At 41.0% G+C, this 24,691-nt stretch overlaps 1 protein-coding gene across 2 annotated transcripts in view; it reads left to right on the top strand.

Annotated features, from left to right (window-relative positions):
* Positions 1-6,157: 6,157 nt before the first annotated feature.
* Positions 6,158-24,691, top strand: part of LOC138746412 (MAGUK p55 subfamily member 3-like) — a 63,206-nt gene continuing 44,672 nt past the window's right edge. For both annotated transcript variants that reach the window (XM_069904572.1, XM_069904571.1), the window contains exons 1-2: positions 6,158-6,319; positions 14,867-14,961. In XM_069904572.1, coding sequence (XP_069760673.1) covers positions 14,937-14,961 — 25 coding nt within the window. In that variant the 5' untranslated portion in view covers positions 6,158-6,319; positions 14,867-14,936. The remainder of the gene's footprint in view (positions 6,320-14,866; positions 14,962-24,691) is intronic.

Below are 24,691 nucleotides of genomic sequence, written 5' to 3'. Positions count from 1 at the left end.
TTATTTTTGGGACTAAAGGGACTTTGTTAGCACTAACACGGGAACAGCAATGGAAAATTCACTAGACAATAATAGTTTTTAATTAAACTATTAACAATATAACATTTCTTACTTATCTCTAAACTTAAACCAATTATGCGCTGGTGTGGGTGTAATTAAAGTCTCACTCTGAAAAGTCGATCTTTAAAAGTTCAGCATAATTTTAATCTTCCTTGTCTTAAATTCTCAGTTTAGAAGTAATTATAAAGTGCTTTTAAACATTCTATCTTCAGGCCTTTTTTTTAACTTTGATTTAACAGCACGGTTAATGCTGCTGACTGGGGATAGATTTTGAGCGAGCACACAGCAATATTCAAGACAGGAACATTTCTCAGTTTCATCGTTGATGGGCTCTATCAATAACCACAGAAACAAAGCCTGCTGGAACAATCGTCTTTAATGCACACAAGACTTTGGCTGGCCCGGATTCAGATAGAGGACTGCCGGAAAGGGGGGAGGTAACACGACCTTTATGGCCAGAGCAAAAGGGGAAGAGACTTGAGGGATGAGTTATTAGTGGGCGGGTCAGCTTCATATATACAGTAGCTGGTAAGGGCTATACAGTGGAGGAAAACCTATCAGTACAATCGTGTTACACTTCAAAATCACATTTTCTGATACAGTTATATTATTGAGAGGGGAGCAGCACAGACTTGTTACATTCCAGTGAAATATCTCGTACGAGCTGCAGGCAGTGAAAAAATATTGTCTTCAAATTGTAGCCATTTTATTACTTGGGTCGAGGCAATGCATTTTTCAGATAACATCAAAATTCATAAGCTCAATTAAATAATCCTGTGCATTTTTAGTTCATGCATGAGAGGATCTTCAAGTCAGCTCTAACATTTACACAGTAATATTGGGCTTCTGGATGAGTTAATTATAACTCTAGTTTACTAAACACAAAATCAGACAAAATCCCAATGGATCATTGAATATATTTTGCACCAAGAAACATTGAATTAATTAATAATTGAACTGTGAGAATTGTGTGTGAACGATTGAGTCAATGGATAATTTAGCAACCTTGGTATAAATTAGAAATGCAGCTTGAATTGTCTTTGAATTGTAACCATGTAACAATTATAGCACAGAAAGCAGCCTATTTGACCCTCCTAGTCCATGCTGAACACCTTCTCCCAACTAATCCCATTGACCCACTCCCTCCACACCTCTCTCACCCATATACCTATCCAACTTTTCCTTAAATTTTAAAATCGAACCTGCATCTACCACTTTGGCCGGAAGTTCATTCCACACTACCACTACCTTCTGAGTGAAGAAATTCCCCCTCCATGTTTTCCCTAAATTTTTCCCCCTTGATTCTCAATCCATGTCCTCTTATTTGAATCTCTCCTGCTCTCAATGGAAAATTCCTGACTGCATTGATTTTATCTTTCCCCCTCATCATTTTAAATACCTCTATCGAATCACCCCTCCATCTTCTACCCTCCAGGGAATAAAGTCCCAGCCTGCTCAACCTTTTTCCCTGTAACACAAACCCTGAAACACAGGCAACATTTTGTAAATCTCCTCTCTATGCTGTTTATATCCTTCCTATAATTCAGTGACTAAAACTGCACACAATATTCCAAATTTGGCCTCACCAATGCCTTGTAAAACTTCAACATGGCATGTAGCTGCACTAGATTTTCCCAACTCCCCAGAGTTAAAAGTCAAGTAGTTTAAGGAGGACCAAGCCCAAGGGATGAAACTTCAAAGACTAAGTGGCTTTAGAGCTGGCATGCAATCTTAGACTCTGAGTTTTCATTATTTACTGACAAGTGCTATGCAGAAATGTACTTTTATTTTCAGACCTCTCACAATGGTTAAAAGAGCAATTCTGCTGAACAGATGTATTCAATATAGTCCCACTTCCAAGGCTGTTCTTTGAATGGAACTGAAGGAATGAAAAGTCAAATCAAACACAAATATTTAGTGTATGATTTTGCTGATATTGGAATAATTTAACAAACCTTTCTTTCTCAGCAGATTAAATGATTCTGCATTGTGGCAGATCGGATCTATAAAAGCACCAAAACTGATTGCAAAACGAGCTGTTCTACGCACTATAATTCACCAAACCTTTTCAGTGGTAGCTCAATATATCAACACCTCCTTAGAAATAATATTTAAAGCCAAGCATGTATATTAACAGAACTAGGCCAAAGAATGCAGGGGGGGGGGGATTGCAGTTTCAGATGGACAATCCTGAATTCCTGCAGGCTGGCAGTCAACTCAGATGGAAATGAATGACTGGCTTGGCATTCAGTTGTATGGCTTGATAATGAATAAGATGGGTGGTATCCAGTAAGGCACATTTTGATCAAGTTCGTATACAATATTATGTTGCTGAGTACCTATTTCTTGAAACAGAAAATACTGGAAGTAGCCAGTGGGGCTCTCAGCATCTCTGGCCAAAGCTAAAATTGATCCTGCCTTTGGGTTTTTTTTAAAAAAGGTTCCAACTAGCAAGAGTTCACAATAATCCAAAATCAAGATTAATGAACGGAGGCAGGTAATCTAGTTCGAGATGAATATCAGATGGAACACCCAGGAATCTGGGCTTCTTTGCCTATTGGGAGGATGTACCCTTTGACCCTAATTGTTTCACCGGGAGAAAAGCATGGTTGATTTGGTTTACATTCCAACTGAGGGCAATCTATGGTGGGAAGGACCAGTAAATTTAACATGGATGGTGGAAGAGATGATAATAAGATGAGTTTGAATGCAAAATCAACTTGAAACATCTTTGCCTTGCAACTAAAAACTGGCCCACTTCTTTTCGGTATTCCAGCACATTTTGTTTTATTTCTAGCTAATTCTTACAACCAGATCCCAAGCAATCTGCAAGGCAAGAACTGGAAAAGCACAAAAAATGTTATAACCTATCGTACATGGACAGGATCTGTTGGGAACAGTAATGGGCATCATTCCTCAAATTAAGTAAATAAATCTGTTTCCTTGTTTGGAGTTGCATGAGATAGCATAAATGCTGAGGGAATTCTGTGGAATAAGCAATGTCAGTAGGAGAATGGTGGATGATTCAGGTATCAGCACTGGCTAGGCCCCTCTACACTCTGAGCCCTGATGAAGGGTTCTGACCTGAAACATCGACCTTCTCCCATTGATGCTGCTCCACCCAGCAGTTTGCTGTTTTTTTGCTCCAGTTTCTGTGTTTATTTTAATTTGTCAAGAGTTTGCATCCAAACTGGCAAATTGCAATCGTTATGTAATTAAGTGAATTTTAATGAAATTACTGCAGAAAATAATCAATTAAACGTCATCATGACACACTAATGGGTTTATCTCAGCTGTGGTGAGAATGTGCTCCTAGGATTTAATTGAATTATATATATTTTTTTAAATTATCAATGGCAGTTTTCAGTGGAAAATTTCATGCCAAAATCTGAAATTAATGCTTTTGCTGATAAGAGATTCCACTATTAACTTACATCAGTGGTTCTCAACCTTTTTCTTTCCACTCACATACCACTAAGTAATCCCTATGCCATCGGTGCTCTGAATTTAGTAAGGGATTGCTTAAGGTGGTATGTGGGTGAAAAAAAAGTTTGAAAACCACTGTTTTAATCACCCCTAATTGACTCGTTATGTGCACGGTTTCAGAACTCCAAATGAAGTGGGCCAATGACAATTTTTCTCCAGCAAAATCTCTCAGTAACAATTGGGTCTAGAGCAGTGATTCTCAACCTTCCCTTCCTACTCACATCCCACCTTAAGCAATCCCTTACTCATCACAGAGCACCGATGGCAGAGGGAGCACTTAAAGTGGGATGTGAGTGGGAAGAAAAAGGTTGAGAATCATTGCTCTAGCATTTTGCCTCTGGACCTGAAATTAATTGGTTGAAGTGAGAAAATGTAACCCCATTTCATCCTTCTTTTAAAGAATCTTATTGACTCTTAAGCCACTTTGGAAAATCCTGAGATAATGAAAAATGTGATTAATGCAAGTTTTTCCTTCTGTTTTATGGTACAACCGTAAACTTCTGATAATCTTGGCTCCCTGAAATGCCGTAAGCCTTGGTATTATAAAACTTGGCATCTGTACATTGGTGCACTTGCATCAATTGGTTAAGGGAAATTAGGGTAACAGTTGGGACGTCATGATATAACTGTACAAAATGTTGGTGAGATCACTCCTGGAGTTTGATGTGCAGTTCTGGTAGCTATAGGAAGGAGGTTGTTAAGATGGAAAGCGTGCAGAAGAGATGTGCAAAGTTGCTACCAGGGTTAGGAGACACTGGATAAACTGGTGGTTTTTAAGTTTAATGGAAGAGAAGGTGCCTGAGGTCTAATAGGGCCTTCAATATTTTGGTTGCCTTTCCTGGAAAGTGGGAGATGAAAATGGAGTCTATGGAGGGGAATAAAGTTTGTTTAATCCTGCTGCATTCATTATCTTCTGTACGTTCTTATTTTGAGCTGAGCATTTCCCATACCACCCTGGGATGCATCCAGCAAGCATGTTTTCAATGATGCTCTTGTAGAATTTGTTGAGATGTCGAACTTCCTTAGTCTTCTTCAATGAAAGAAGAGGCAGTGATGTGATCTCTTGACTGTGGCTTCAAAGAGTTTGTCCCAAGTCAGGTCATTCGAGATATTTATTCCTACTATTTCTAGCAGGCAGTACAGTTGGCATAGCGGTTAGTGCAAAGCTGTGACAGTGCTAGCGACTGGGATTCGGATCTGGGACTCTCTGTAAGGAGCCTGTGCATTCTAACCGTGTCTGCTTGGGTTTCCTCTGTGTGCTCCAGTTTCCTCCTCCTGTTCTAGGGTTGTGAAAGAAGTTTAATGAATATGCTTAACAAAGGGTGAGAATATAGCTGCCTTGTAACACTGGTGGGAATGTGACGACCTTCTAATGTGACTTTCCCTTTGATGTGGTGAGATAATAACTAGCACCAAGGACCTCCTGCTTTTGCCAACTTGCCGGGAGACACCACAACGGAACATCTCGTTGTAAAAACAAGAATCGCCAGCTGTGTGAAATTCATGTGAAACTTGTAGGCTCTCGTGTTTGAAGGTGTATAAAAATGGGATGAGCATTCTGTGTGCTTTGAGTGGGGATCTGTGTAGAGAATGAGTTACTGAACTCTTTCTTTGTACCTCTCACTCCTGCTTTAACAAGGCTGAATAAAGGAACCTTGTATACTTAATTGGCTCTGCTGTTTATTACAGTGTGGGCTGACATTTTCAGGATTATAGGTCAATTGGGTGTAATTGGGCTGCACGGCCTTGTGGGTGAAAGGAGCCTGAATGTCTAAATCTAAACTATCTGCTCTTTTGACTTCAATGTCATTAATATGGACAGGAATGTGCACTCTGGCCCTCTCCTGAAGTCAATCATGATTTCCTTTGTCTTGCTGATGTTGAGAGTGAGTCTGTCAATTTGGCATCATGCCACCGGGCCTTTCTTCCTGGAGTGCAGGAGGCTGAGGGTGACTTTATTGATGTAAATAAAATGATAATCATAGTCTTTTCCCCAGGGTAGGGAGATCCTAAAACTAGATGGCATAGGTTTAACATGAGAGGGAAAAGATTTCAAGGAGTCTGGAGGGGCACACGTTTCACTCAGTTGGATGTGGGCATATGGAATGTGCTGCCAGTCAGTGTGATGGAGCTAGGTACAGTTCAAAGACATTTAGGCAATTACATGGATGGGAAATGTTTCAAGGGAAATGCAGGTGAATGGGACTATCTCAGATAGGCAACTTGGTTGGGATGGATAAGTTGGGCCAAAGGGCCTGTTTACATGCTGTTTAACTTTGTGATTCCACGAGCTGACGTGGGCCCAACGACGGGGGAAACAAAGGGCAAGAGAATTTTTTGTAATTAAAAAGCTGCATCATTGCGAGCGAGACTTCACAACTAAGCTGTATTTAAGCAACAAGGTTTCAAATGCACAAGAGACATTGAAAATACAGCATGCCTGCGATGAAATAGTTAACTGGGCCTCTCCATGATTTCAAAGGGTTAATGTTGTCAGCACAAGTTCTAAACTATGTAACAGTAAACAGTAAAAATTTTTTTACATTAGCTCCTGCCACAATAAGTCGAATTGTGACGTAGCAAACTGCTCTTGTGATCACAACCCAGGCACCTTCAGAAGAGGCTGTCTTCCTATGGGAAAGCAGCAGAGAGGTTTCACTAATTACCCGGGATAGAAACTCCGAAGGATTTATTTCACTTCATGCTGACTGAATGATGTACAAAGCTAACTGAGATCTCAAGCTGATTATTGTTGAAAATACCACAGGTTCTTGTGAGTAACATTTTCTCCTTTTTGCATGTTTAAGAAATTTTTGTAAAGATGAATGTGGCCAAAATTCTAGCAGTCTTTTTTTAAAAAATATTCCCTAATTCAACTGATTCAAAATTCTACAGCTATCAATAATGCAGTGGAGCTGTTAAATCCACAGGACCAATTTGGCTGAGATGCATGATGCAACACATTAAATTCAGTTGGAGGGGGGAGAGTATTCTAATTCAGCTTTGGGTACATCTTAATTTCTTCCCTTCTAAAATGCACAGTTGAGATTGATGCAATACATGAAAAAAATGCAGCTGGAGATTTCAATTGGAAGGTGGCATCAGCTCCTATTTCAATATCTTCCCATGTACTGCAAATGCCAGTTTTGCTTGTTTTTCTCCTGGAAAATGTCTGCATGTTTTGTGGTTTGTTCTGGAAATTACCTGATTTGGTTGCTGCTTGAACCTGTAGGCATCAGAACTGTAAAATGCTCCACTTTCAAGAAATTTTTTAAAAAAGTTCTGCGGTTGGTCTTTCTCCAGTGAAATCTGGCTTAATGGAGCAATTATTTTATTTTTCCAAAGCAGTCTGCAAGTGGGCTGACAGTTTCACATTCAAAAGATAGAAAAAAAATGCTTGTAACTAAGGAGGTTGCCTTACATAATGTGAATGGAGGCAGTTTCTGCAAATATTCTACCATTTCCACTCGTCCTGCAGTCAGCAATACAACCTTAACAATAAATATTTCAGACTAGAACACAGAGGAAGGATTAAAAAAACATCTTAATTAACATGATAGATTTCTTCAAAACCAAACATTAGTGTTGAATAATTCATATCGCAACCTGGTTGAGAGGGGAGAACAGGTAGTTTGCCAGGGCAGAATAGAATTCCCAGTTGTATTTTATGATAACTAATAAATCCTAGGCCTTGATTATTGTTAGATTTGTTTAATCGGAAACATTTCATTCTTCAATGTTGGAAGGGGATTTTTTTTCTTGCTGAAGTGAGAAGTATAATCTTTGTTTACAATTGTTAGTTATAATAGTTTCTTGCGTTCAATTTAAAAATCTGAAAAAGAATATGATAGGCATGTCAAACAACGTGTAAGAGCTATTCCTTTCTCCCCAGTATCTTAAGGGGCTTATAGATTAATAAGGAATTATGGATTATTAAAGATTTTAGTCTGAAACCTTGAGTTGGGCAATCTCACAAGCTTTCACATCATATTGGCCTCCTGTTTGTTGACATTTATTGTGATTTTGTTGTTCAACTCCATCTGTCTCCGCTCAACTGCTTCTGAAACCTTTATCCGTGCCTTTAACTTCAAGTCTAACATATACCAATGCAGCCTCATTTTTTTTTAAATCTTGGAGTTCACTTAACTAGTGACCTGTTGTGGACACTCAACATCTCCTCACTTGTCATGAAGGCGCAACGGTGATTGCAGTTTACAAGAAGACTGAAGCGGGCAAGGCCATCGTCATGTCAACCTTCTACAGGAGCTCTATGGAGAGCGTCCTGGCTGGGTTTACATCACAGTGCTGAGAAATGGACTGGAAGTTGATCGACTGGGCCTTAAGAGTGACAGAGAGGATCACTGGGATCTTCCTTTCCCCTGCATTGACATGATCTGCTGGGATCATTGTCTGAAGAGGGCATGCAAAATCGTTGAGGACCCCTTCTACCCTGCACACAGCATCGTTCAACTACTCCCATTGGGAAAGAGATGCAGGAGGATCAGAACCAGCACCGTCAGGCTGAGGAACAGCTTCTTCCCACGGGCAGCGAGAATGCTGAACGACCAAAGGGACTGCTCACGTTAACCATCTGAGTCTCATATTTACAAAACAATATTTATTTATTAAATGTGAATACGTGTCCTGCATGTGTATTATTTGTCTATATGGGTGTTATTCCCAGTGCGTCTGCATGTTTTGCACCAAGGTCCGCAGAACGCTGTCGTGTCAGGTTGCACGTGTGCAATCAAGTGACCATAAACTTGACTTTTCCCCACCCCCCCTCCATTTACATGAAAGTGACAAGTAACCAGAAGCTCAGGGTCAGCCCTACAGAGTGAAGGTAACGTGGTGTCTCATACACAGGATCATTGTTGACTTCATTAGAGACTGACTGCTACCTACAGAGCAAAGATATGGTATAAGATATGCCAAAAGATATGGTTACAGAGCAAAGGAAAATCAAAAGAGGGCATTTGTATGATCCATTGCCAAAAGATATGGTATATCCTTCCTGTCTATTCTTCCTCTAGAATGACTTTGTTTACCCATTCACTGATTCGGAAAAAGAGTCCATAGCACGAGGCAGCAGATTGAAATAAACAGCTTGCGATGATGCAGTTGCTTGGGAGCAATCAAAACCATGACGTTGAGGATGTAATTTTCACATGACAACCACTTCACTTGATGCAACTAATTTCCAAGTTTATTCATCAGTTAAAAGCTCTCATCTGTGAAAAATAAATGGTGGTGCTGTCGGAGCTGTTATAACGGCAGCGATGCCAATTGTGTGGACCCACAGGGAGTGGGGAGTGCTGCTTCGAAGGGGTCAACTGCCCGGTCTGAATGCCGGTGGTTCAGTGCAGGCTTTAAATAGCCTGTTAAAGGAGCCAATTACACATTTTAGTAAAGTCCTGTAACCATGTGGTCTGTGACCAGGACCACGGTGCCTCTGCGAGGGGTTACAGACTCCAGAGAGGCCATGAACTGGTGTAGAGCACCAGAAATGGGAAGAATACCTCCTCCCCTGTTGAGAAGGAAAAGCATGGGAGATGACCCTACAGGCCAGTGACTACAAGAGTGGACCAGCAAGGTGCTCAGCGGCTGAGGAACCTGCAAGGGCTGTTGAAGACCGACTTGTGGTAACCTGGTATTGGAACTGGGATTTGAGGGTGCTGGGGGTGAGAAGAGCTCCTGAATGACCTTGGGTGCTGAAGGCTTCCTGATCAGATCAAAGCTTGCAACTGGTCCAATCATGCACCCTTTAAGAGTATGATTTCTCCATAGTCACTAGCAAACTTTCCTTGGTGGGGGAAGAAGAAGTGGGGGGGGGGGGGGGAGGGGGGGGAGGGGGAGGAATTTCTGGTGCCAATTAACCAGTTCAGCATTTTCTGTGATCCAGGTTCATAGCTAATCAATAAAATTAGACAGATTTTCAAAGGAAATATGAATAATATTGAATATGTATAGAGAAACAGAGATACAGGTATGCTGAGTGAGAGACCAACACCAACAAGGTCTCGATGATCAAATTTCTACAGAGGTGAGGTGGAAAGTGTGCTGACCGGTTGCATCAGGGTCTGGTATGGGAACACCAACACCCCTGCATATAAAGCCCTCTAAAAGGTCATGGATGCCGCCAAGGACATCACTGGCAAAACCCTCCTCACTAATGAGTGCATCTACAGGGAATGCTGCCTTCATGGAGCAGCAGTAATCGTCGAGGATCCATTCCATCGAGCACATGCTCGGCTCTGGGTGCCGCACCATCAGGAAAGAGGTCTAGGTGCCACAAGACTCACACCACCAGGTTCAGGAACAGCTGCTACCCCTCCACCATCAGACCCCTCAACTACCAACTCAATCAGAGATTCATTTAAGGACTCTTGTGAACTTTATTGAGTTTCTTTTTTATTCTCTCTGTATTGCACAGTTTGTTTCTGGTTATCTGTTTTACAGTTCTTCATTTACATGTTTACGCGGTGTACAGTTTTTTTTTCCACTGCGCACCCGCAGGAAAAGGAAACTCAGGGTTGTATGTGATGTCATGCATGTGCTCTGACAATAAATCTGAAATCTGAGTGGCAGTTACTACTTGTAGTTCTCCTAGGTAACTTCAATCTCAAATTGTGATCTGAATATCAAGTGTAAATGTAAGAATGCAAAAGCTCTTTTATCTAACACACGTTGCAGCAAACTGAGCCTTCATTGGCCTCTTGCCATTGTTCCTTGCTTTCATCTTTACTTACTTTGGAAAGGATCTCTGCTTCCTTCCAGTTACCCAAACAACTTATTCTTCCCAAGAAGAAATGGCAGTAAACATTGGGGGGTCATCAGCAATAACTTCTTTGGCTTGGCTTCGCGGACGAAGATTTATGGAGGGGGTAAAAATCCACGTCAGCTGCAGGCTCGATTGTGGCTGACAAGTTCGATGCGGGACAGGTAGACACGGTTGCAGCGGTTGCAGGGGAAAATTGGTTGGTTGGGGTTGGGTGTTCCTTTGACATAAAATGTTGCAAGACATTTTAGAAGGTAATTCTCCAAACAAAGATGATGACCTGCCACACAGAGCTTCTGGTTGAAGAGGGTTTTTTTTTGTGTGTGTGATGGAGAGGCAAAAAGGCCTTAGTACTGAGCCCAAGGATTTAGGATCTTAGTGACTGAAAGTGTCACCACCAATAGCAGTGATCAAATTCAGGAACGTTCAACTGGCAGTGTAGAAATTTGCCCCTGATCACGCATTCTAAAATTAAAAGGTTGCTTTACGGAAAACTAATGTAGGTTGGAGAATATCAGTGCTTTGAACAAAATGGTGCCAATCAGAGTTTGTTTTTAGCCTCAACATCTTGTCCTTCCAGCAGGTATCAAGACGCAATAAATAGAAGCAATATTGGGCCATTCAGTCACCCACACTTCTTGAAGAAGACCATGGCTAATCTTTTATCTCAACCTCATTTTGTAACTTTACCCCTATCCATTAATGTCTCAAGATCTGTTGATCGGTCTTGTGCTTTGATTAAAGAACCTCCACAGCCATCTTGGGTGTTGGTTTCGAATGATTCACCACCATCTGGGTGAAGAAATGTTTTCTCTGTGCTGAATGGCTGTTGCTTTATTTTTGAGGTTGTAGGCCCTGATTTGTGGTGCCCCAGATAGCGCGAATATCAGTGTGGCATCTATCCTGACAAGTCGTTTAAGGACATTTAGATTTCAGATTCAGAATTCAGATTTATTGTCAGAGTACGTACACGATATTGTATACAATCCTGAGATTATTTTTCCTGTGGGTGAGGTAGAATTACCACTTACGAGTAGTGCAAAAAAAAATTGACTCAACATACACAGGTAAACAAACAAAGAAATGTAAACAAACTGCGCAATAGAGAGATTTAGAAAAAGTGCAAAAGTGAGTGTCCTTAAATGAATCCCTGATTGAATTGTGGAGGGGTAGCAGGTGTTCCTGAAACTGGTGGTGTGAATCTTGTGGCACCGATACCTCTTTCCTGATGGTAGCAGCAAAAACAGAGCATGTGCTGGGTGGTGTGGATCCTTGATGATTGCTGTTACTTTCGGATGACAGAGTTCCCTGTAGATGTTCTCAGTGGTGGGGATTGGAGGGGTTTATGCTCGGGGGGATTGATGTGGTCATACCAGAACACTGTGCAGCTGGCCAGCACACTTTCCTCCACACGTCTGTAGAATTTTGCCAGGGAATCTAATGACATACCAAACTCCTGAGGAAGTAAAGGCTCATGGGTTACATGTTTCAATGAGACAAATTTGTTTTTCCATACTCAAGAGAGTATGTCCAGCCTGCGTAATCTGTCCTCGTTGAACAAATCCATCACCCAAGGAATTGATCGGGTGAACCTTGGCTGTGTTTCCTCCTTTAAAAACTTAAGCTTTCTTTGGTAGAAGTACAATAGGTTTGCACATATACCAGATATCACTGGAGCAGAGCATCTCCAGCATTGAATTCCAATTCTCTTCCAATAAATCTTAACCTTTCTTATTGCTTGCTGAAGAACTATGTTTGTTTTCAGTAATTAACGTAAAGGACTCCTAGGTCCCTGTGAATACCTCAACACAGATACATTTCTATTGTTTAATTTAGACGTACAGTAATAGGCCCTTCCAGCCCATGTGCCCAATTGATCAAAAAAAACTGTTAAGTTTTGAATGGTGGGAGGAAATTGGGGCAGACATAAGGAGAACATATAAACACCTTACAGACAGCACCAGATCAAGGCCCCTGTGACTGACACTGTAGTGGTGTTGTGTTAACTGCTACACTAACCCTGCCACCCCAAGACCTACAGCATGGTAACAGGCCACGATCCTTTACCACCCAATTGACCTCCAACCCTAGTACATTTTGAAGGGTGGGAGGAAACCAGAGCACTCAAATGAAACCCACACAGACTCCGAGAGAACGGACAAACTTACAGGCAGTTCCAGATTCGAACCTGGGTGAGTGGCTTTGTTACAGAATTGCATTAACTGCTATGATAAATGTGCTTCCCTTATGAGAAGAATAAGAACCACTTGTTTTTGTATACATTGCCTTGCCGGCACTTGGCATTTACTTCACCTGTTTGAATCCTGCAAAGCTTCTTGGCATCCTCCTCACACTACCACCTACCCTGGTATCAGCTGCAAACTCGGATACGTTGCCTTTGATCTCCCAGCCCAAATTATGATTGTAAACGGCCAAGACTCCAGTAATGACAATGTGTTATCACTTACACATAATATTCTTACTTCCTGTAGCCAACACAAAGTACACTCTAAATACAACAATATGCAAGGTGGACAATAGACGTAAAAGGACAGATGCATACTAATGATCTACATATTAGAAGACCAGTTTTATTTTTGCTTTCTCTTTTTGACAATGACCATTCCCTTTGAGATGCATGACCCCACTCAGACATGTAATTCTGGCAGGCTGAGATCATTCTGGAAGCAATCAATCACTCATACCATGAGAGCACAAACCTCGTACCTGCTCAGATCCATCAATGTGGAGAGACATCATAAACTAGCCTTGGTCAAAGGGAGAGATATTGTGAACAAATTAAACAGGAGACGTAACCAAAAATGTTTAAAGTTTACAGTATGGTACATTTCAGCCCATGAGTTCGTTTTGCCCTTTTTCCACCCAATTAACCTACAACCGGTACGTTTTTGGTGGGAGGAAAACCCACACAGACTTGGGAAGAACGTACCAGCTCCTTACAGACAGTGCGGGATTCGAACCCCAATCACCGGCGCTGTAAAAGTGTTCCGCTAACCGCTGCACCAACTGTGCCACCCTTGAAATTGATTCTGTAGGCCATAATCCGACAGGACTGAATGATTGATTTTATTTTTGTCTACATTTTTTTGTTCTGCTAATTTATGACGTTTAAAAAAAAATTAAAATATTGAGCTTTCAGTGGGAATGGATATACGTGGCACTAATTTACAAACCCGTCATTACATTGTACTCTCCAAAACTAACAGAGGTGCCTCTCAGTGTCATATTGGGCCACTCAGACCAACAAAGTTCTGGCTTTTATCCCAGTCCATTATGAAACTCATCGATCTCTATTGAAAGCAGCTAATGCCAGATTTGTTGCAATAAAGAGTGCAAGAAAATAAATAAAGCAAGACACACACCTTGCCCCATATTCCCTCCTCTCCGCCTTTATTTTCAGGCATCTGCTTGCTTTATGCTTTGAAAAAGGCCTCAGGCCCAAATCTTTGGTTATACTGTATATTTTTGCCTCCTATGGACGCTACAGGACCTGCTGAGTTTCTCCACCAATTTTGTGCATTTACACTCTTTTCTAATCATTATTTTCAATCTAATCAATGACAATCAGACAGAGAATTGTGATTAATAGGCTTTAATCACCTTAAAGTGTCAGCACAGCTTGAATGTTGCAAGGCAGGTACTGAGGCAGGGATTTGGGGATATTTGGGATGAAGGAGTCACAGGTTCAGGTGGTGGGCCAGCTCAATCATGCATCAAAACACATAATGGTAGAAAGAAGAATAAATAACTTTTAAGAATAACATAAAAGTCATGAACTGAAAAACGTTCTGTAATTCTGCAGCGCTGATTTACCTATTTTGCTATTTGCGGTGATGTCAATGTTTGCAACATGACTACAGGTGAGAAAATAAAATTCTATGATCCACCCATCTATGTCCCAAAGAGGCAGCTTTGGAATGTTTATAACTTCAAATGACTTGGTTCCATGCAGGAAAAGTATGTGGAGAAAGTGTAGGGGTTCATTTGAACCAAACAACACCATCTTTTCATGAATTCTTAACGTTGAATTTATTGTTACGTACACCAACCATTCTTCTCGGAGCCCGTACAGCACTGCACCCACTCCCTCCCCAACCACGGCACACTTTGAGGGGCCACAGAATGAAATCATTATTTTTTTTTAAGTAGCTGGCAGAAGAAGCCATCTAAACTTGACTGCTTCACAGGGAAGGGTGTCAACAAACTGAAAGCAAATTTCTAAGGAGGCCTTAGCCAAAACAAGTTTGAAAATGGCTGGTTTATCCGAGGGCTTGGATTTACTTTACGTGGGCATGGAAGCAGCTTGGCAAGTCAATCTACATGTCTATTGTCCTGGCACAGAAATTGGTCTGGAGGCTTCGACTACATCCTGCAAATGTTATAAGCTGCTTTCTTTCCTCATTAGATGGTTCAATGTAACTGAATTTCTGCACCAGAACTCCATATATCTGCCATGTGTATTGAGTTAGCATACATCTGCTCATTAATACGTTTTCTTTTGATCCATGTCTTCTTTTGTAGGGGTGTGTCGAGTATTACAGTGGTATCTGTCAATGAGAAAGGTTTGCCCTCCTGATTCCGTGCCATCACCATGCCAGCTCTGTGTACTGCAGAAGGTATAACATAGTTTTCCATCTGTGCATTCTCTGGTAAATCATTTCATAAGTTGTCCATTTCTTATTCCTTACTTTTTTAAAGCATGACTTTCTCTTCAAAAGCTCAGAGAACTTCTCATCTTTTATAACCAAGAGCTTTACATCGATTTAGGGAAATGTAAGGAATATTGGAAATGAACTATAAAAGCAGATCAACAATTCTGTTATTTATTGATTTTAATTAGCGAATTGCAAATCATAGAAATTGGAAATAAGAACAGAAATAGCTGAGGCTATAGAGCATCTTCCATGGAAAGAATTAAATAATGTTAATGTTTTTAAATGAGATTCTTTCAATCTGACCTGCAGTAAATGTTATTGTTTATTTGTTTGGCATTTGATACCATTAACATTGGCACCCTGAAGCTACTCAACTTGCTATGTTATTTTGGCAGAGGAGAGGTCAAAGGCAAGTAGAGCATATGGTTCAGATTGCAATCAATACCTGACCTGTAAACAAATGGAATTTGATGCACCTTTTTTGACAGGCTAAATGCAGGAAGATTGTTCCCAATGTTGAGCAAGTCTAGAACCAGGGGGGGTCACAGTTTAAGGATAAAGGGGAAGTCCTTTAGGACTGAGATGAGGAAGAATTTTTTCACTCAGAGGGTGGTGAATTTATGGAATTCTCTGCCACAGGAAGTGATTGAGGCCGATTCCATAGCTATATTTAAGAGAGAGTTAGATTTAGTACTTGTGACTAGGGGGATCAGGGGGTATGGAGAGAGAGCTGGAACAGGGTACTGAGTGGATGATCAGCCATGGTCAAAATGAATGGCAGTGTAGGCTTGAAGGGCCAAATGGCCTCCTCCTACACCTATTTTCTATGTTTCTATGATCCTTGTCCTTACCTTTTTGTCCCAAAATTCTGCAAACACCAACCGTTCTTCTGCAGAAGATGCAAAGTTGAGGGATTATGTCAAATACTTTATTAAACAGGAATGAATAAAGGGAGGAAAGTTTAGGGGAGACACCAGGGGTTTTTCTTTTTTTTTCACACCGAGTTGTGGGTGGCAGCAATGCCTCAACAGGGGAGTTGGTGGTGGTAGAGGCTGAAACATTAGGGGCATTGAAGAGACATGTAGGCACACAGGTGAATTAAAAAATACAGGATTATGAGGTAGGAAGGTTTTGGGGTTTTTGTAGGAATATATTAGGTCGCACAACTTCAAAAGCTGAAGGGCTTGTACTGTGCTACAGTGTTCTATGTTCTTGACTGTTCTTAACTGAAGAGAAAAATCCATGAGAATTAAAAATAAGGAGTCTGAGAGACAGTTTCATAGCCAATGGACAGCTGTCAATCATTTGAGTCTCGAACTGGCGCACATGGACTAAAGTGTGAGAAAGACTGGAAGTTTGATGCCGGCCCATCTGAGTGTAGGATAAATGTTCTTTCCATTGACCTCCCTCACCCTTGTGCCCAAGAAAGTTGGGGTTCAAGTAACACCTCATTGATTTAAAAGCAATCTGGAAAAGAACCGTGCACTTCAAGGCTCAAATGATTTATCATAATATTTTTTGAAACCATGTTTATTAGAGCTTAAATTTAAATTTTAAAATTCTTGAAAAAAATATGATTACTTTTTGAAATTATTCAGAAGCTTTTGACAGCTGTACATATTTAGTACAATGGACACAAGACGTACATTTTTATAAATTTAGACATACAGCACGGTAACAGGCCATTTCGGCCCTCGAGTCTGCGATGCTCTGAGCACCTGTGGCATAATTACACCCAATTAACCTACACCTCCAGTATGTTTTGAATAGTGGAGGAAACTGGAGCCTCTGGGGAAAACCCACATAGACATGGGGGGAAACATACAGACAGCACAGGATTCGAATCCCTATCGCTGGCGCTGTAAAGGCATTGCGCTAACTGCTATGCCAACCATGTAATGTCGTATCACATCACTGACGATTGAGTTCACTGAGGTATGATTGTACATTTCAATGATCGTTTGCAAAGAAAACCAGAACAAAACCTGGAGAAACCAGTAAAAGTATTGTTATCACAAAAATGTTTCCACAATAATATTAATAATTTTAAGTGCTGACACCAAGTCGTTGAGGGGAAAAAAATGTTGGTCCTTTTGCTTTCCTAATGACCTATACAGAGACACGCATTTGACACCATGCTGAAGTCTGTGGCAGGCAATATGCTTGAATTTATTACAAAATTAACATTTCCCAAGTAAAGCTCCCATTTTACCAGCAAATTGCAAATGAATGCAGTTTAAAAAAAAAAGTTTAGTCACCAGATGTGGACTTCGCAGACAAGGCCAGTATTTATTGCTGATTCCTAGTTGCCCTTCAAATGAAAGGTTTGGTAAGCCATTTCACTGAGCAGATAAGAGTGAACCGCTTTAGCAGGTGTTGAGTCATTTGTGCAGGCTGAACTATTTCAGGATTTCAGATTTGTTTCAATATAGAAAATAGAAGAGTTTAGCATAAGACTAGGCCCTTTAGCACATAATGTTTGGGCAGAACACAATGCTTGCGCGTGATCGACATTGCTCAACTCCCTCCCTTGCTCAGGTACCTTGTTAACGCTGCTATTGTGTCTGTTTCACCATTTCCAATGACAGCAGGCTCCAGGCACCTACTACATTTTTCACTGTACATCTTCTTTAAACATTCACTCCCGCTGTAAAGCTGCGCTCTCCGATATTTTATATTTCCGGCCTACTAAAGACTTTGACTATCTATCCTCTCTTAACTTCTCATTCATTTGTACTTACAGTTTCTGACACTCCAGAGAAAACAATCCAAATGTGTCCAACCTCTCCTGGTAGTTTATACTCACTAATCCTGGTGAGCCTCTTCTGCACCCTCTCTAAAGTCTCCACATCCTTCTTCTAATGAAGTGATCAGAGATGCTCTCTAGCCTGTAATAATCCAAAACTGATCATTCTTTCTCACGAAGAGAGGACAAGTGAACCGGTGCGGACTCGAAAGGCCAACATGGCCTGTTTCCGCTCCGTAAATGGTTATATGGTTAATTGTGCACATTCATTTTCCCCCACATTAATAGACCAAATGGATGCTTACAGCAATTCAGTCACTCATTATCACCATGGCTGATGCTAGATTATTAATTGTGTATTTGATTAGTGATGGAATTTAATTCAAAATAGATGTGTCATTGGAGCAAAGTAGCAGCAGCACTGACTATTGTTCAACCGTGCTGCCCTAAAACACCCATCCACCTATATTAATTAAGTCCACAAGATTAACAGGTACGATTCTGGTCTAGAACAGTGGTTCTCAACCTTTTTCTTTTCACTCACGCACCACTTTAAACAATCCCTATGCCACAGGTGCTCTGAGATTGGTAAGGGATTGATTAAGGTGGGAAGGGAAGGTTGAGAATCACTGCTCTCCATCCAATTGTTACTGAAATATTTTTTGAGAAAAATTGTCCTTGGCCCATTTCCTTTGGAGTTCTGAAACCCTGCACATAACGAGTTAATTAAGTACAATTAAAACAGTGGTTTTCAGACCTTTTTCTTTCTACCCACCTACCACCTTAAGCAATCTCTCACTAATCACAGAGCACCGATGGCAAAGGGAATACTTAAAGTAGGATGTGAGTGGAAATAAAAAGGTTGAGACTACTCATCTAAAAAGTGGACCTCAGCTTTTTTTTTAAATGTGCTAGCACGTATTAGCATTTAGCATGAGTGCCAAATTGAGTTGCTCCAAAACAAAATTAATAAATTGGTCCATTTTAAAAAAGGATCCTATAGAAATGCTTAGAATAAATTTACAAATGGAAGTTGCACAGTTCCTGGCAGCATCTCATTTAGTTCATCTTAAGTTGATTGAAAAGTTCTTGTGTGTAGGAGGCAAGGGCGAACATGATCTAATCTTTCTGGACAGAGCAGTTCAAGAATGAGAGTCAGTTATCTGAGTCAGATTTATTGTCAGGGTACATACTGTACAAAGCATCACATATAACCCTGAAATTCTTTTTATGCTTCAGTCAAGGCAGAATTACTTCTTAATGATAATGCAAAAGAAAACCTGTATTAGGTGTATATATGTAAACCAACAAAGAAGTGTAAACAGATAACAAATGTAAACAAACTGACCGTACAATACAGAGAGAATTTTTTAAAAAATCAATAAAGAGCACAAGTAAGTGTCTCTGATTGAGGTTGCAGTTGAGAAGTCTGATGGTGGGGGGGTAGCTCCTGTTCCTGAACCTGGGGGTGCGAGTCACTTGGCATCTACACTTCTTTCCTGATGACAACTGCGAGAACAGAGTATGTGCTGGGTGGTGTGGTTCCTTGATGATTGCCGCTGCTCTCCGGTGGCAGCGTTCCCTGTAGATGTTCTTGATGGTGGGGAGGGTTTTACCTGTGATGTCCTGGGCTGTGTCCACTACCTTTTTGGAGGGCTTTACACTCAGGGATCAAGTGATAAGCCTTTAAAGACACTATACTTCAGGAGGAGTCCAGGAAAAATGTGGCAACCGTGATAGGTCTCAGAGGAGAAAATTTTCGGATAGACATGTATGCCTTTTGATCCAAATCTGAGAGGCACTGAATATCTCACCAGCTCCGTGCTCAAGAGCATAATTACAGTTAATTTCAGCACACAGGGTCAACATTGGGAGATTGTGGAGCAGGCTGCTGTCAATTCTGTAACTGCTCAGTCATGTCTTCCAATCCCTGAAACAGCAAGAAAAGCAGCAAACCATCTGCCAGTTTGTACAAGAGCTTCAGCCTGTACTGACGTAATTTGGAGTAGACCTGTGGAGGGAACAAATAGTAAAGTCATTGAGCACGTGCTCAACACTTGGAAAACACCAGTCCTGTTTGCAGAAATTGCAACTGGCAATGCAGTCAACTTCACAGCGGTCACGAATTTCACTTGAAAATAAGCACCACATCAATTGATTCGAGGTTTAAAAAAAAAAGTAATTTAAATATTTTTTTAAAATTGTGCCATAGAATCCAATTTCCGGGCTTCTATTCCTTGAAGTGGAATAAGGGTGGAAAGTTTAGCATAGCGGTTGGTGCAACGCAGTTACAGAACCAGCGATCAGGGCGAGGGTTCAAATCCTGCGCTCAGGATCAGGTTTCAAATCCTGTGCTATCTGTAATGAGTTTGTCCATTCTCTCAGTGCCTGCAGGGGTTTTCCCGGGTGCTCTGGTTTTCTCCCACCTTTCAAAAATGTACCGGGGTTGTAGGTCAATTGGGTGTAATCGTGCGGCACGGGCTCATGGGCTGAAAGCGCCTGCTATCGTGCAGCATGTGTAAATTTAAAATTAAATTCAAATTGAAGAGAGTTGTCTCCCATTCATTCCAGTTTTAACATTTGCTAATATCGACATGCATGTTCTCAGGGGTCAATGGGTAGATACAGCTGTCTGAACCCCTCAGTCCAGAAGCATCAAGCACAATCGTAGCACCTCCATGCCAACACTTGGGCCTTTCTGCTAAATGACAATGCACCATCTAACCCAGTAAACAATTAATAAATGTAAATATAAATATACATATAAATTTACATACAAAATTTAAAGGAAAACACATAACAAGTCATCTCATATAAGTACAAAAAGGATGGAACTACATTAGTTCCTTAATCCACATAATAAACATTATTGATAATCATGTTGAACCCATATTTCCAAATTATCCAAATTTAAAAAAAAACTTTAAAAACTAAATCTAATCTACCCCCTCCCTCTAATCAAGGTCACCTTGTTTTTTTTTTAAAAAAAGGGAAATTGTGGATCTGATGGAGACTTCCAGACATTGGACAGAAAATCCCTGGAACATACAAAATTCTTAATTCTTCCAATCTATGAATGGGCCCCACGTCCTTCATATATCTTTCAAGTCTGTTGCAATGGTTATCAATTATGGTCTTGTGTTCGATGTGGATTTTCAATTGTTCTCCACAAGTTGCATGCTCTTGGCTTGAAGACGTTGATCTCAGTTGGGCAGTGGGAAAAACCACCACAATCCAATTGAATTTCTGAAAGCAGGTCCATCTATAAAGATCTAATTTGTGTTATTTTTTTTATATAAAACTTAAATTTACAACTGATTTACTACTTTAGTTCTAATGCACAAACATTTAATGATGTGTCTAAATTCTACTGGGGTGTAAAGCCTCATGGCAGCCTTTCCTCGCAGCTTTATTCATGAATCAGAAGGTGAAGCCAACACATATTCTAGGTTAATATAACAGCCCTATCCAATTAGATGCTCGACTACCCTCTTTGGTGACCTTGAAAGATCACATTGCTCTATCCGGATGTGCTTAAGCCAATCTCTCTCCCTTAATTGACTTCAGTATCCGTGGTTTTCTGGATAACTTCATTTAGCTTGTTGCCACTTTAATATAATTGTCATGTGCATGTTGATTGGCACATCACAATGATGAACTTTACTTCAAAAAGGACATCTCTCTGAAGTATTGTGAGGTGGTACATGTAAAACTTCACATTTGTTGGCTTAAATGAATTGAAACAAAACACTCCTCAGTAAATTCCATGCAAAGCAGTTCAATGCAGTTTTTTAATACAAATTGATATTTTTTTCTGGTTAAACTTATTTTATTTTGTGGCCTGTAAATGAATTAACTAATTAGCATGCCAAACACCTTTCACCATTTTGAGTAATTTGAGAGCACTGTTGGTCCACTGGGGAATGGTGCAGGTCTATGCAATTATGATTGCAAGTGCAGTTCCAGCTACCTTTGCTGTAACCATCATGGTATATGATGGTTGCTGAGTGTTATAACATCAGTATATCCTTTATATTCTGAAGAAAGGTTTATTATTCATCATTTATTTCCTAACGATATACATAACAAGCATAAAGGATGGAGAGCTAAACAAACATTCAGTTACAGTTAGTGCAAAAAAAAGGTTGAGGTTCAGAAATGTAGACTGGCCCTTTTGTGGTCACGAAGTAATGAATGGTTAGGAGAGCAAGGGGTGGTTCAAGAGCCTGACAGCTTTTTGATAAAAACTGTTCTTGAACTTAGAAGTGCTGGACTTCTTTCCGAAGGTAGCAGTGAGAAGAGTTTGACAGGGTGATGGGGATCCTTTATGATATGGCTGCCTCATACAGAACTGCAGATCCTTCAGCCTTCAATGTTGTGCCAACCTGTATGTTCCTATATAAAAAAAAAAGCCCTTTCTACCTCATAACCCTCTTTTTCGAGAATGTGCCTATCTCAGAGTCTCTTAAACGCCCTTGATGTTTTAGCCTCCACCACCTTCCCTGGCAAGGCATTCTAAACCCCCTCAACTCTGTGCATTAAAAAAAAAACTTACCCCTGATGTTTCCCTTAAACTTTCCTCCCTTCACTTTGTACAGATGACCTCTGGTGTTTGCTACTCTGGCTCTGGGACGAAGTTCTGGCTGTCCACCTTATCGCTGCCTCTCAGAATCTTGTAGATTTCTATTAAATCACCTCTCATCCTCCTTTGCTCCAAAGAGAAAAGTCCCATCTTGCCTCATAGGACTTATTTTCCAGTCATCATAAACCCCATGCAAGTGGTCCCTAAACATCTTCTACGTATTGTAAGGTAAAAACATCATGAGATGGGACCGGAGAAGGAGTCAGCCAGTACTAAGGAGTAACAGAATGTAGATGTGACCTTGTACACTCAAGATAAGCTTGGCACTAACAAGAATGATGAGCAGCAGACTAACAGAGAAGGATAGCAACAGTTTATTCATTGGACAATGTCATGGTATGATCATTTACTAAGTACGTATCCTGAGGTATAAAAAAACACCACTTGCTGATAACGGCAGAATGCGCCTTCTCCAACTAACACTGTTAGTTGCAAGTGTTACAATCCGGCAATAAAGAACAAAGAACCTTGATTTCGACTCAGTCTGGTGTTTGACTCACTCATTCATGAACAAAGCAGACCTAACAGTATGGGCAGCATGGTTGGCATAGCGGTTGGCATAATGCTGTTACAGCACCATCAAATCCCGTGCTGGGTGTAAGGAGTTTGTATGTTCTCCCCGTGTCTGCGGGGATCTCCTCTGGGTGCTTCGGTCTTCTCCCACCATTCAGAAAATGCACATTGCGGTTGTAGGTCAATTGGGTGTAAATGGGCGACGTGGGCTTGTGGTCTGAAAGGGCCTGTGGTCTGAAAGGGCCTGTTACTGTGCTAAACTTATAACCAAAAATTAAAAATTACTTCTGTGCTTTCTCCCAAGAAAATCTGTTTCCATTTTTCTCTCCCTGGTTCCTGCCTCATCCCATCATAATTGACCTTTTCCCCATTTTGTCTGCTTTTATCCTTGTCCAGAGTTATGCTAAAGCTCAGGGAGTAGTAATCATCCTCACCGAAATGCTCCCTCACCGAGACGTCTGTCACCTGGCCAGCTTCACACCTAGTACTAGATCCAGTGTGGCCTTTCCTCTGATTGAATGGTCCACAAATTGTGTCAGGAATCCTTCTTGGACACACCTGACAAATTCTGCCCCATTGATTCCTCTTGCAGTCAGGAGCTGCCAGTTTGCACTTGGGAAGTTGAAATCCCCCAGAACAAGAACCCTGTAATTTCTGCACTGTTTCAAAATCAACCTATTCCGTGTCCCAAGAGCCATTTGGGGGCCCTATAGACTACTCCCAGTACAATGATTGCTTCCTTCCTATTTCTGACTTCCACCCACTCTGACTCAGTAGACAATCCCTCGACAGCAAACTCCCTTTTTACAGCTGTGATACTATCCCTGACCAGTTATGTTTCTTCCCCTGTCTTTTTCCTCCCATCCTTTTAAAATCTCTAACCCCTGGCCCGCATCAGCCCATCCTGCCTTCTGTCAGCCAAGTCTCTGTAATGATGACATTGCAATTCCATATTCTGATCCATGCTCTAATTTCATTTCCTTCATTCCTAATACTTTTTGCATTGAAATAGACAAATTTTAAACCCTTCAACTGAGTACATGTTCAATTTCTCCCCTGCCTGTCCTTCTTCACAAACCCAGAACATATTGCATCATTCTTTCCACCTTCTGCCCTATTCCCAGCACTCATACTTTGGTTTCCACCCCCCGCTAAACTAGTTTAAACTCTCCTCACAGCTCTAGAAAATCTGCCCAAGAGGATATTGGTCCCTCTCTAGTTCAGATGCAGCCTGTCCTTTTTGTGCAGCTCAGACCTTCCCCAGAAGAGAGCCCTATGATTAACAAATCTGAACCCCAGCCTCTGCACCAACTCTTCAGCCATCTGCCTCGGTTTCTTATTTCTACCCTCAGTGGCCTGCGTTACAGGCAGCAATCGCAAGATTACCACCTCAAGCTTCTCAGCTCCCTTCCTAATTCCCTAGATTTTGCTTCAGGTCATCACTTCTCCTATCTATGTAATTGGCACCAACATGGATCCCAACCTCGCCCTCCCACGAGAATACTATGGACTCGATCAAAGACGCCCCTGACGCTGACACGTGGGAGGCAACATATCATCCAGGATTCTCAATCTTGTTCATAGAACCTCCTATCTGTTCACCTAACTATTGAATCCCCAATTATTGTTGATCTTCCCCCTTCCCTCTTAGCCGAAAAGCCAGATTCTGTGTCCGTAATAAATGTATCCCAAAATATGAATGAAAAGGAAAAGGCACTCCATTAACCCCACAAGGCATGAGTGTCAATTGGTATAAATAACCAGGATTGTGGTCCATGGGTTATCAGCTG

The sequence above is a fragment of the Narcine bancroftii genome, chromosome 12 (assembly GCF_036971445.1).
Source record: "Narcine bancroftii isolate sNarBan1 chromosome 12, sNarBan1.hap1, whole genome shotgun sequence".
In the NCBI taxonomy this organism is placed as follows: Eukaryota; Metazoa; Chordata; class Chondrichthyes; order Torpediniformes; family Narcinidae; genus Narcine; species Narcine bancroftii.
This window is presented reverse-complemented; position numbering and strand designations above follow the sequence as displayed.